This window comes from Tympanuchus pallidicinctus, unplaced genomic scaffold (assembly GCF_026119805.1).
Source record: "Tympanuchus pallidicinctus isolate F22 unplaced genomic scaffold, pur_lepc_1.0 scaffold3, whole genome shotgun sequence".
NCBI lineage: Eukaryota > Metazoa > Chordata > Aves > Galliformes > Phasianidae > Tympanuchus > Tympanuchus pallidicinctus.
The window spans coordinates 11,310,861-11,325,452 of NW_026294747.1; the positions used below are offsets into that span (position 1 = coordinate 11,310,861).

Here is a 14,592-nt window from a genome sequence, read left to right on the forward strand (position 1 = left end):
TCAGAAAGCCATAGCTTATCTTCCCTCATAAAACAGTTCTTGAAGATGCTATATGTTTGGTCAATAATATTTATCTTCAGGTTTTCTTCTTCATTTATATTTGAAACAGATATTGGTAAAATAAAAAAGTACCTAACTGTGAATAGACTTTGTACCATCCATTTATTGATATCTAAGATACCAACATTGTTTTCTCTCTGCCAACAAAAGAATGAGATGCAGAGATACATTTCAAGTATATTTATGACTATTTACAGAAGAAAAAAAAGCAGTATAATAAGCTTTTTACTATTTCATTTCTATTAAAAGGACTCATGAATTATGAAAATGCAAATCAATGCACGAACAAGTGAAAAAATAACATCTGCACACTCTCCTACAGAGATTAAGGTCTATATTGCTCTGTAATTCTACACACTAGTGCAAAAACTGCCATTAATGTGACTCTTAGATTATGAACAACTGGAAAAATATCCTTTTGTACTTACCATTAGTGATTACTTGAAAGTCTATATGACTTTTACTTAGCGGAAAATGAGACAAGCACTGCTTCTTTGAGAAGAAATCAACAACAAATCCCACAGTACTGTAACATTCACAAGAAAATAAAAGCATTAAAAGGCTTACCAGGGCCTCTGATTTGATAGTTGGCCTGACCATAAGGTTTGGGTCAGGATGAAGCATGACTGGTTTAGAGATTATTGGTACCCCTGGATGTCGTTGGGTAGGTGGACTTGGAGCAAATTGCTATGGGGTTAATTTAAGATAATTACAATTTACAGCATAATTTATTATAAACCATAATTTCACCAAATACTCCAACATAGTTTACGGCAATGAATTTAATGATGCTAATAGAGCAAAAGTCTTACACAAATATTTTAAATGAAATACTGTCAAAGTTAACAAATGAAAGCACAATTTCTCTTAAATACCAACTACAACTTTTTCCCTTAACTTTTGGCTTCACCAGCAAGATTATGGAAAATAATCTCATCTCTGCTTTTGGCATTCATCCCATTAAAGCAATGAACTGAATGAGAAACCACAGAAAAAATGCTAAAATCGAATGCAAGAAGATAGAGAACTTAAAATGAAATTTTAACCGACTGGTGGCTAAATGGATTTACACAAGATGAAATTCAATAGGACTGTAGTGATTACCTTTCCACATAAATAACTTCAAGATAACTCAGAGTCAAGAACAAAGATTAGCTATGCTAACTACTCTACAAAGTACAGATGTCCAGAAGCATTTGAAATTTAATCATGCAGCATGTACTAGCTATGTGACTGATTCCACACTTTTTACTCAGTCAAAACTCCTACTGACGTCAAGTGTAGCTGTGCTCAAGTAAAAAGTTCAAAACTGAGCCCTGTGGGTTTAGTTTGACTTAACCCCAGCATCTCTCAGGACAGTCTTGTCAATGTTTCTCATCAGAAACATGGTCTATTCCAGATATTATTCACATGGTACATGCTGTATCTTCTAAAATTATTTGAATTGCTTCCAGTAAATTGTTTTATTTATTTATTTAAAGCATTTTTGGAACCAGTTCTTTGAAAGTCCCTCAATCCATGTAGACATCCCTCAATTAATGTTGCTTCCACTCCATAAAATATATTATTACTTTCTGGTTTCAGAAGAGAGAGAAAGTTTACAGATTAACTTTGTTAAAGTCACACTGGAACTGAATAATTTCTCCTGGAGTTGCGCAACATGGAGAGTGCCTCAGAATGGGGAAAACTGACATCCGGTCATCCTAAATTAAAATCAGTGCAAACACTGATGAAATAAATGCAGTTGTTCTCATGAAAAAGAAAAAAAGAGCTCACTTTGTAGCATGTAGCCATGATGTTTAACATACAGCTCAGTCCCAGCTCTTTGTCTTAGCAGAAAAGCACTCTCATGTGGTCAGCAGTGTAGAGACTTTGCATGGAACACACAAACTTTGACTGTATATGGTTGAAAGTTTGAAATATGAAATCTTCAGACCATTACAAGTCACTATCACTACCTGGCATTAGGTATCTTGTAACAGGATATAGACATATGACGGCAAGTGCCAAATTTGAAATAAATCAGCCATGCAGAGTGAGACCCTTAACCTTTCCTTTATGTTACCATTACATGGGAAACTCATAAAACTACATTCATTATTAACAACACATGACATACCAGCGGGCTGCTTGACACGGCAGACACTTTGCCAACGTGGGAGGTGTTTCTTACAACCTAAACAGTAGCAGACTTAGTACTGGGTTCAGGTAAAAATATACAGTTGCTAATAATCTTATGAAAGAGATCCTTTTATACGAGGTGTTTTAATAGCTAGTTGCCAAGAACATACTTGACAGGAAATTTCGTTCTTTTTGTCAGGTATTTGTTAAGAGCTGAATTTGAAATACAATGATCCTGAGGGAAAAATAGCACCAAAGAAAAGATTTACAGTTTTGAATAAAATGAGAAAAATATTCTTAGTGGACAACACGAAGTCTTCCTTAATTTTTGCTTTGGTTGGCGTAAATGCAAGATGTTTCATTATTGAAATCAAACAAAATGTTTTTGTTTTACTTGCAGCATTTTTTAAGATGAGGCAAGGAGAAGCTGTCCACCTTCTGATTTTACTATCATGTCTGATGCCCCATTAGCAATACTAGGTTACTGATAATACTGCTTATAAACAAAGCAGCTCTAGTTCAGTATTAGTAGTTTATTAAGAGCTTAGTTATTTCCTTGTATACACAGCTAATTATATTCAGTGAGAACTAGCCTACCATTACTGAAGGCTAGGTAATTTTTGTTGTTCTTGCCAGCTGTGTTTTTCTTTAATTACTGACCTTTTGCTCAAAGACATCTGGCAGTGAATAATTACCAGAAACACATATTGGAATATGTGAGTTTGAGGTTAGATCCAGTTTAGAAGCTCCTGTGTTACCTTTAAAAATCAGACCCTTAGCATTAGATGCACACGCACTTATTTGTGGACAACAAGGGACCTTTGTTATCCATAAGAACGTGCGACATCTCCATTTCAATGGATCTAGCATATTCTTGGCACTTCAAACTTGTAACCCACATAAGAGGAAGCACTGTAAGAAGATAATAATGAAATATATGTAGTTTGCATTAAGGCAATTATTCACATAATCTGCCGGTTTCCCCCAAGAAGTGATAAACTTGCATATCCTTTCTCACTTCAACCAAAATCACGCAAAAGCAGAAATCTAGTATTTCCAAGTAAAAATGCAAGAAAAAAAAACAAGCAAACAACACACACAACAGTGCAATCGATAAATCCATGCAGGAAAAACAACATGTAGGAAAGACGTGACAATACAGGACCCTCTTTTGCTTTGATAGAAACAATAATATTTTGGTACACAAATTGGAGTACAGAAATCCCATCACAGCGCAAGAGAAAGTGCAATGCAGCAGCTGCCATTTCTCTCCTAGAATGAGACCTGGCACAAGATTTCTTACATATGTGATCCTCTTTTAGACTGAGATTGTAATAAAGTTGGAATATTCTTAAGAAGAAATCTCTAGCTCTTTTGTGTCAGTAAAAAGTCAGCAAACCTGATTTACAGAAAGATCACCAACTCTTGTTCATTTAAAATTGCTTTACTGATAATTTATGCTATGTTGAGGTTTTAAAAGTTGGGTCTTCTGATTTCAAGCTAATTCTCTTCTTCCAATCTTTGCAGCTAACAAACAAACCTGATAAAATTTTAAAGACTTTCAGAGCAGTGATTTTCACTACACAGATATTTTTTCTCAAACTTGAATTAAATTTGCTGCCTGACATTTTCTTTTTTAAACACATCCAAATATCTTTTTAACTATTACATTCTGCCCAACATATTTGCACGTGATGGGTCTGCAACACATGCAGGAAGGAGAGAGCAAAGCCCTCTAGGCTTAAATTTCAAGAATAAATAATGAAACAACCTCTGGACTGCATTCACGGACTATCAAACGACAGAAACACTTCATTTATTTTAATGTTACAAATAGTAGACTGGCTGATCCAATAGATGAAGTGGGTAATGGAACCAGGGAGGGAGGCCAAGCAGGGGAATGGTAGAGGCACGTGCATCCAAACAGATAATGAGGTCACCTGGGAAGCTGGTGATACTGTTAGGACTGGACCTTTGGATAGTGGAACATTCAATACAGGAAGTGGATGAGCTGATGATATCGGAGTAACAGTAAGTGGTGGTGGTGGTGGTGGAAGTGGTGCCACATGTTTCTCAACTTCATCTAAGTTTATATCATCAAGATCTGTGGTATGAAGCTGTAAGCCACCAGCAAACCGCCTCACCGATGTGGCAGAGGAAGAAGTGGCAGGACGTCCACTTGCCAACTATGCATGAGAAAACAAAAATCTGCCTTACTAGTTAATATCCTCAACAGCTCTAATGAAATTAATGGCAAATCCTGCACCACCACCCAACCTAACTGCCCCTGCTCTGAAAACTCCTGGATTCTTGCACACAGAATATCCATGAAGTGTTTCTATGGAAGCTTTTTTACATATCAAAGAAAAGCAACTTAAGGCATCCCTGAAGTTTCAAGACATTAAAAAAAAAAAAAAAAAAAAAACGGAGGAGAAAACAATTTGCAGCAGATCATAATGATGAAGGGGGAAGTAAAAGCAAACAGCTATCAAAACAAAACAGCTTTGGGTTCCATGAAATCCAAGTCTTCAGGAAGCTCTGGACTTTATAATTTCTATTGATCAACACATGACTTGCAAATTCCACAATTTGAACAGAATAAGCCACTCACCTCGCAGAAACTTAAGAGAAAGCATTTACAAGTATAAAGAAAGATTGCATATGTGCTGTTACAGTTACTAACGTTTTGTTTAGACATTGATCAGTGGTATGATTTAAGCAGGTAAGAAACTCCAGTTGATAGATGCAACTTAGGAAATATTAAAGAGAGATAAGCTGTTCTACAGATGCATGCATCTTAGCCTAATCTGACACCATTTTCCCCAAATGGATTTCTGTTGACGTTGAGATCTCATGTGGCATAATCACTTTTTGGTACTAAAAAAACACACACATTTCTTCCCAAGTAAAATAGATGTTGGTTGCTCTTGTACCCAAGCAGGAGTTCAGGCCTGTAGTACTTGAATACAGTTCAGCTGCATCTATTCCTCAGAAGCATTCTATCTTTACATATTATATGAGTGTAACTGCTTGAGTAGTTTTGTAGAAGTTCTACAATAGGCTAATTATACATAATGTAGAAGAATTGGTAGCGCAAATACAGAATATTTGTCTCAAATGAGAGTAGAGCTCTGCAACAGTGACTTTAGCCCATAATGTGCCAACTTTACTTTCCAAAAAGAGGGACCAAAATCCAGTAGAAAGCCGAAGAAAAACTTAGCGTAATCATTCCACCATTCTGGAGACCTGCACTAAAGAACAAAGTGGATCCAAACCTATGAGTAGGAAGAATAGAAGACCAGCTGTTTTTTTCAGGGGTGCTGCATATTGACCCTTAGAAAATTTGACTCAGAGGGTTCCCCAAGGGTCCCTTTGTGGTTGTGTGGTTACAATTGCTTGGAGTCCCAGGGGAATTCAGTAGATTGCAGTGTTCCTCCTGAAAGCAGCTGTGCTTGGAAGAAAGCCACACAGCAGGATGGTGGGAAAGCCTCTCTCCACACAGAGAGGCACGTAGCTAAGGCACAATCACTCTCTGCAACTTTTCTTCATCTGAGAGGACTACTTAAAATAAAGGATCTGATTATTTGGGAGGTTTTTTCTTTTGTCAGTCTCTTAATGTCACTTAGTTAGTTGCAATTAGTACTTGAATTGTGATTACAATTCAAGCAGGCATTAAAGAAATGATTAGTGATGTTATTATTTGTGTAGAATATTAAAAAAAAATACAGCTGGATATTCTACTCTCACTTAGTAAATTTTATTGGCAGCATGTTCTACCTATCCCAAAGAGTGCTCATGAACCAATTAAGTTATTTTGTAGCAATAGCATACTGAAATGTACAAACCAGAAACACTAGCATTGACCTTTAACAGATGACATCATCTCTATGAACTACAGAAACATCAAATGCTATAGAATCATAGAGTCATTAAAGTTGGAAAAGACCTCTAAGATCATCTAGTCTAACCATCAGATTTACATTGCCATTCACCAACTGCTGACAGTTTTCCTCTTCTTTCCTTTTTCCTTTATTAGGATGAAGGCTGAGAAGGAAAGAACAAGACAGTTTTTTTTTTTTTCTCTATTACATCTGGTAAAAGCGGTTGTTCTTAGGAGAAAACCAGTGAGTAATTTTGAGATCGTGCAGCATATAGAAAAACTAGCATTTTACCTCAGGAGATTCATTTTCCACAGAGGAAATCTGTTCTAACCGTGTCTGACAAAGTCTTTCCACCCAATGCTGCACTTTTTCTGATTCTTCCAGATCTTCACGTTCTGTTTCAGATACCTTAAGCATATCACCAGTGTATTAAAAAAAAAGATCGGAGATATGGTTACAGTACAAAGGCTTCAAACTTAGGATATGCCATTTAGATTAGTTTTACAACTTGCTGTGCTTTTGAGAATGACTTCCTATTCTGCTGTCTTCCATTAAACTCACCACTAAATGTGGACGCTAGAAATGCAGTTTTTGCCTCATTTGAACAAAAATTGACGGTAGCAACAATCGAATTTGGAAACAGAGGTTTGTAGTGAAATGTAATTCATTTTTAAACTTTGTTATCTTTCACAATTAAACAAGTGCCCAATTCAGGTAATTCCACTGAAAATTCACCTCATTTTTCTCAAATGCAATTTTTCACCTGATAGAAGAATACAACATACCTCCTGCACAAGACGATTTATTTTCAGTTGTTTTTCTTTCTCCAGCATTCCTTCTTTCTCTTTGGCAAGTCTTTGCTCAAATTCCATTTCCTTCTTATTCTTCTTCTGTTCACAAAAACTGTCACTTTTTGACTTCTTTCTCTCCTTTCCTTTCTGGGAATTATTATTATATTTAAGCTAGAATTTTACATAAACTAAAAATATGGCAAACTTCAAGCTCAGTACATGAGTGCCTGCCTTGAAAACTGAAGTATAGTGCAAGTGTGGAATCAGTCTTTCAGGCATAATTTTTAACTGCATTTCCTCAGCAATTTGCTAGAAATTCAACCTCTTTTGGACTGCCTGTGCACAGCCATTTAGCTTAGAGAAGATCTGAGAGTTCAGCGTATAGAAGATTTGAGAGTTCAGCTTACTTCTCTGCAAAGCTACAACTGTAGAGCCGATAGGTCCATTACAAAACTTCAAATAGTCAAACAGTTTTGATTAGTTCTCTTTAGTTAGTTTGGTTTGGTTAGTTATTATCTCAATTTTTTTTTTACATCAGTAGGAGACTGACTGCTTTCAGACACTCGTGTACACATAGATGCGAACGTTTTGCTTAAAAAAACAAAAAGAAATGCTTCATACTTCATACATCGTAAACACACCATTGCATGCCTTAATACAAACGAGCATCTTTAAAGGAGAGGTTTAGATCAACAGAGGAACTAAACTGCTCTCGGGAAAGAATTCCAGATTGTGAAGACCAGTCCCTACCACCAGCAGCAAAAATCAGCTTTTGTGTGAAATAATACTGTACGTAATAATTCTAAAATGTTGAATGCACAATGCAACCAAAGGGCAAGATTTCTTCATAGTCTTTTAGCCCATGATCCTGTTGGATGAGTTCAGTGGTAAGTTGACTACTGCTCTGCAGTTAAGTGTAGCTACTGTTGGAAAACCAACCATTTTTAGAGATAAAAAAGAAAACCACAGAACAATCTTAAGTCAAACAGCTAGCTTCTCATGTTTTAATAACATTCTGTTGGCATGTTTTATGCAGAGCTAGTTAGTTTAGTTACAATTTTTGATAAAATTTTACCCTCTAATAAATTAGAAGATACTACATTTCATAGATAGCACTTAATGTATCTGGAAGGTGGTAGTCAACCCACCAGCTCTCAACATTTGAAAAATTACTAAACCTAAAGGCACGCTAAGCAGTATGCATGCCAAAGAGTTTCAAAATATCAACATCAGAGACAATCTTAGCTGCATTTATTGCTTTCAGATACAACAAGACGAGTCATCTCTTCTGTCCTTTTCCCCATGGATTCAGTTAATTTCCTATTAAAGATATTTTAAGTACAGAGTGAAATTTTGTTTTTAGTGCACACGCAGGAAATCCATTTGCAATTTTCAGTAGGAAGAAAATTTACCGTTTGAATATTTAAAAGTATTTCTAAAAGTAAAAGGTTAAGGTACTTTCAAGTTTTAGTCCACATTGTGTAGCAGAGTTCAACAAGAACTGAGCTGAATCTTTATTAATATATGAGAAGGTATTTGGAGACTCTATAAATTATCTCGGTCAGCAGCCATAGCAAAAATCCTCTATTTGTGTGAAGAGGCTGAATTTTCATAATGTATTTATCTTTGTCAGATGATCCTAACCATACTGGATTTTATGTGTTTCAGATCGAAGATGATTTACAGTCACTAGCAATAAGAAATGGCATCAGAGTACACTGTCATTTTCTTATTCTTGTTAAGATCAAAACCCCTGGCATTTCTTACCCTCCTAGAAGGTTAAAAAAAACAGTCATAAATGATGATTCAAATACTTCCTCTGTCCTTCTCAGAAATTTTGAGTTCTTTGAAGAGAGATCTATGAGCCCTCTTTGACGGTTTGTCCTACCCCAGTAAATTACTATCAGCCATCATAAGAAACAAACAACACAGAAACCTATGATATAACTAAGATATATTGAAAGAAATAAAGAGAACAAAGCAATATCAGGAATAAAGTACTACTTGGAACTGCAGTAATGTCTTAGATGTGACTCTACAGATTTAAGAAGTATTCCATCATACTTAAAGATTTTCTGGTACTTTTCCTCTCTGTGTGTGATTTACACAAGCCTTTTGCCTTCAGCACTCTCAATGGGAGATCTGCACAAGTTTAACTGGAAATGGCACACATGACTTCCATTGAATTTTTGCATCTTCAAAAACTTTTATTATTTATGGATTTATTATTTTGAGGACTTTTTGATCTGTGCTGAACAGCTTCTGCAAAGTAAACACTCAATTCTCACTGCAGCTGGCAGGTTTTGAGAAGTTCTAAGTGTTCAAAAGAGTGCATTCATAGGCAGATATATCTGAAAAGCATCTAAATTTCTACGTGTTAAAGAGAAGAAAGAAGAGGAATTAAAATTCAAATGCACAGCAAACAAGCTCACTTATCACACTTTGTACCTTACGGATTGTGGGAAATTTTCCTTCATACCGATAAAACCATCCAAAAGCTACAAAAAGGTAAAGGAAAAGATGTTGTTTTAAGAAGAGTTGATGTCTAGTTCAGATTGATCCCTGTTGATACATATAACTGGTTAAAATTTATTTGGAGGCACAACGAATGTTCAATATTATACAACAAGTACTTAAACCACTTGTTCATTAATTGTGCTAGCACATTTAGTCACAAATATCCCTTATTTTGCTGATACACATTTTGTATTAAGCTGATACACATTTTGTATTAAGCAAAGCAAATGCAACAATTAACTATTATACAGAACCATACAGCCATATGCATTGCTGAGATTTCTGTAGTCCAAGTCCTACTTTACACAAACCATAACAAGTAATCAAATTATTTCAAGCTTGCAGAACGCATTGGTGCTTAGGATGACAAGAAAAGCTGTTTCCCACAGTGAACTATGCACATGCAGATGCATAAACATTCAAAAAAAAGTGGAGTAAAATCAGACAAAATAATATAGTATAATAATTGTACATAATAAACACTGACAAAACACAGAGTTCTCAGTATAATCCATGTTTCTGTAGGATTGACATGTTTTGTATTCTTGTCGAAGTATCTTTAGAAAGCAGTGACAACAGCAGTATCATAACCTTTCATCATACCAAAGGACAACATATATTGCTCTAGCAAAATCAGATCATAGCTCAGTGTCAAGACTGACTGTCAGAAGGAAGAGAAACATAGGAAGGATCTGAATCAGGATAGGAAGTTAAGGCTGGATGGCAAACCTGTTTGTCCTGCTTCATGATCACTTCATCCATGTCATCTGTTTCAAGTTGGTCATGTGCAACTCCCTCTAAATCTACTAGAGAAACAAAGGAGGAAGGGAATGAGGAGACAGAAAGTCAACTGGAGATTCCCATGAAAAAAAGAGACCAGCAATGGGTGACTAGTAGTTTTCTTGAAATAAAAAGAATTAGCAATGAGGTACCTTGCCTCAAAAAAAAAAAAAAAAAAAAAAAAATTGTAGTCCTGCTCAGATCAAATCAGATTCTAACCTCCTCTAACTTCAGAAAGCAGTTAGAATTTACACATGGCCAATTAGTCTGCTCTGCAATAAAGATAAATGTGCAGGTGGCTTCTCCTATTAAGCCATCAGAAGTCCTGAGATGTCTGGCTTCAGAAACAGATAATGGCCTTCTGTTGCACTGCCAGTATGGCAAACACTGTACAGGGATAACACTGTCCAGAAGAGTCAGAAAACTAAATGGATGAAACATTTTCCCCAGCTCAGTTTCTTACCCATGGAAAGAAAACTGACTTGCCCACTCATGAAAAAAATAATGTGAGTTCAGAAATGACCCAGGTTTCCCTTAAATTTTGCAATACCTGCTCCATAAGCATTTCCCACTACTTACTTTGTCTAAAACCGTTTTAGTACACTCTCTGGTCATCATCTATAGCTTCCAACTTCGCTTCTTAACTGCAAATTAAGCTCCATGCGCCTTAAATTCCCTTGGACAACTTAACACCTCAATGTAATTCCTCACTGAAAAGTTGCAGTGTACAAAAAAAAAACAACACTCCCTCAATCTCTCAAATAATTTTGATGCAGACTTGCAGAGTTGTTGCAACAGATGAAAAAAAGATACAAAAAGGAGGGCTGGGAAGGAAATAGAAGATTAACAACAGGATCCATGAAGAAAGGTGACAACAAGATGGGAACAGAAAAAGAGGAAAAAAAAGCAGGATTTCTTTCTCCCACTAACAGATGGTCTATTAAAGATGTTAACACATCTGCTACACATACTAGCTCACAGACAAATGCACAGATTTCTCAAATGCTTACAAGTATCCTGGCTTCCCAAAGGATTAGGTCACTGGGAATTGGAAATTCTGATTTCTTTAGTGGATGCTTACGTCCATACAAGCTCTTAGCATGCATCACAGACAGATACAACAATTTTTGTATGAACTCCAAACATTGTTATGCCATTATTTCATTTTCAACATAGTAATCAAAAAAGCTCAAAGTCCAGAAGATGATATATTAAATAATTCAGCCTTAAAATGAATAAAGGAGGTCTGAAAGTCATAACAGTAAGAAGTTGATTTGTTAAAAAAGAGTGGGAAAACCACTTAAGATGTGTTTGATTTTTTTCATTTATCCAGTGCTCTACTGTCATCATGCAGTAATAGCTTCTGTTGTAGTCACATTGATTATATTAAAGTGCTTACTCAATTGTTTACTTAAAGGTTATAACTAAATATTGACCCATACAACACGACTTGTAGTTCAGTACAAGAAGTGAGAATTATTATTTTTTTTTTCAGGCAATAGGAAACACATGGCCTCATGCTGAGTGAGAATGGGAGATGCTAAGAATGGGCTCAGTCACTTCCTCCTTGTAAAAGAGAAGTGAGGAAGCTGTAAGACATCCCAGTGGTTCCCAAGTCTGCCAAAATAAAAGATAATCAGGTTCTGGTGAAAAGAGGACAGAAAAGATATCTAGAATTTTATGAAAGTTAAACATTGCATTCATTTCTTTCAAGCCAAAAGTAGCACAAGACAAAATACAGAAAATACACAAAACTGTTATCTCCATCCTTCATAATACTTCAATTAAGTAATTAACATAATTCTTCAATTAAGAGTGAGGGAGGAAAAAAAAGCATTAGAAGGAGCACAACAAAGAACATTCAGTCACTCCAACTCAAACTGCAAATCTTGTATTAGTTTTGTGTTTTCAAAGTTTACCTCCCAACGCCTCTCACTAAATTTAAAAAAAGAAGCTAAATTACGTAGTGCTATGAGTAATATATTAAGTCAGAACTATTCCCAAATGAGAAAAAAGAACAGAAACATTTATCTCTTATCCCTTCTTCATACCTTCCTTTTCAGAAGTAACAAACCTATGACTTCTTACAAATGGAAGAAAACTATAACTTACTATAAGTGACATCATCTTCAGTGAAGTAAATACTCTTTTATGTATGTAATTCAGCATGTTATGTTATGTGCATTATGTGTACATTATGTTATGTACACATTATGTACATGTACATTATATATATGTACCATCATATATATAAAAAATATAAACACACCATTTTCTTTTGGACATATAATGGAAACCGCATGTCCACTTTTTCAAGAACACCTCCATTAGAAGTTTGACAAATGAAACTCAAAAACAACAAGGAATGCAATGTATCTGAACCCCAAATTAAAGAGATTGTATCTCAAGCAGTGATTTCTTAGTTAACTGATTTTATTCTTCCCTGCAGCTGATTGTAAAAAAAAACCCATGATTGTTTGAGTAGTTGTAGCATCTGTGAGCTGGGTACCTCCTAAGAACCATTAAATACAATTTTCATGTGCTCCCAGTCTTCTGAAAATCACAAACTGATCATTAACCCAGCTTAGACATACAATATATTCCATACAACTTGATGTGTCTGAAACAAAAAAGTTACCAAGGAATCAGACCAAAATCAATTACTTACTTTTGTGTTTAGAACGAGGAGCAGAGTGCACTTCTGCAGTTACAGTTTTCAGAGGTTTGGGAGGCTCTTTAGGCCCCCAGTCTTCTTCCCACTCCCTTTTAAATTTCTCTTCCTCTGCTGTTATCCTATGTGGAAATAAAATGCAGCTATGAATACAAAGTATAAAAATAACAACACAGACATAAATTCATTAGAATTGTTTACTCTGTAGTACATCTTGGTGTGTTTGTTTTCCATTAATGCATCATAAAATGCCTCTTGCACCAAACCAAAATCCTTTCAGTGATTTAAGAGTCATTTTTTGAAGAACCTAATGACTTCTTTCTGATTTGCTGGAAATACGTTCAAACACTAAATGAGAATTTACTTACACACTCCAACATTACAGATGGGAAAAAAAGCTATTTTAATGTTATCTATTATCAATGGCTATTAGGATAACTTGGAAAATCTATGTAAAATACTCTGATTTTCATATTAAGTTAAGATGTATATATACAGATATATAAACAAATTCACAAATTTTAAGCCAAGAGGAATCCACAACAACACTACCACCTTAATTGAAATCGCCTGTTTCTTCTTAATTGAAGAACTGTTTCTCATTTTTTTTCCACTTCAAAATTTGAAGTATGTATTAGAAAAATAGCATTTCAACTAAAATATGGAGTGTAGAAGTATCTACAACATGCCTAGAGTCAAAAGTTTCAGATGTAAATTTTTAATTGGATCTTACTTCTATTTTGATGATTGCTTCCTAAAGACATAGTTCTAGGCTACACTAAAAAAATGACTCATTTGGCAATGAAATATAAACCTTGTTGAGGCACAAAACACATTAAAGTCAGCATTTTAGATAAACAGTCACACCGCAGGAAAAAGCAGTTCATAAAACAAGGAAAAAAAGTAGAAAGGCACCACCATAATAAATGGACACTTCGAAAGAAAATTCTGAAAATCCCACGTCACAACAGTACTATCACATAACCTAATAACTCGTAGCTTCATATACAATACCTTTAAGTGGCCTAAGATCTATTCTTGGCTCCAGCCTATCTTGAACTGATAAACTGACAAACGGCGCCAAAATTTACCAGATCTTATATGATACTATTTGCACTTGGATTTTCTTGTGGATCCCAAATTAAGCTAAGATAAATTTAAAACATATCCACGTGGCCAAAGCACTATTTAACCTGCACTGAAAGTCAGTACTTAAAATTGGAAGCACAGTCAGCAGCAAGGCACATTGAAAATAATGTTTAAACTTGTTATATTTAATAAAAAAAAAAAATCTATGGTGTTACAATGTAACTTGAAGTATACTGAGAATTGATGACCTCTGTCATTTAGGCATATCTGATTTTTTTTTTCTTAAAATTTATGTTTTCCATCTCTTCAGCCATTCTTCCATTTCTTTCTTGACCAATTTCGTTGCAACATTCATTTCTTCCTTTCCATTAAAATTAAACACCAGAAACAGAATAATCAAGTTCTGAGACACCATTTCTTTTATCTGGTGTTCTGTACATACCTGTTCGACTCATACCTTATAACATAGTTTTAAAAAAGAACATTCAACTTCATTCAACTTGAAGTTTACATTATTTATTATCAAGATAACATTTGTGTTTTCCAGGTGCTGCTTTTCAGTTTCCCATTTTGCAACTCTCTGGTGCTCTTATTGAGATCCATGGGATACTACACTTCATTAAATATACAATTTTATTAGAAAAGAATGTTTTTGGCCAGATCTAATACATAACAATCCTGG

At 35.1% G+C, this 14,592-nt stretch overlaps 1 protein-coding gene across 5 annotated transcripts in view; it reads right to left on the minus strand.

Annotated features, from left to right (window-relative positions):
* Positions 1–14,592, minus strand: part of USH1C (USH1 protein network component harmonin) — a 44,707-nt gene that overhangs the window by 11,029 nt on the left and 19,086 nt on the right. For 2 of the 5 annotated variants that reach the window (XM_052694088.1, XM_052694090.1), the window contains exons 14-15: positions 12,819–12,943; positions 10,100–10,176 (exon numbers count right to left, since the gene is read on the minus strand). In XM_052694088.1, coding sequence (XP_052550048.1) covers positions 10,100–10,176; positions 12,819–12,943 — 202 coding nt within the window. Of the gene's footprint in view, positions 1–4,720; positions 9,352–10,099; positions 10,177–12,818; positions 12,944–14,592 lie in introns of those variants that run through there. The other 3 variants (XM_052694091.1, XM_052694092.1, XM_052694089.1) reach the window with 3 other exon arrangements.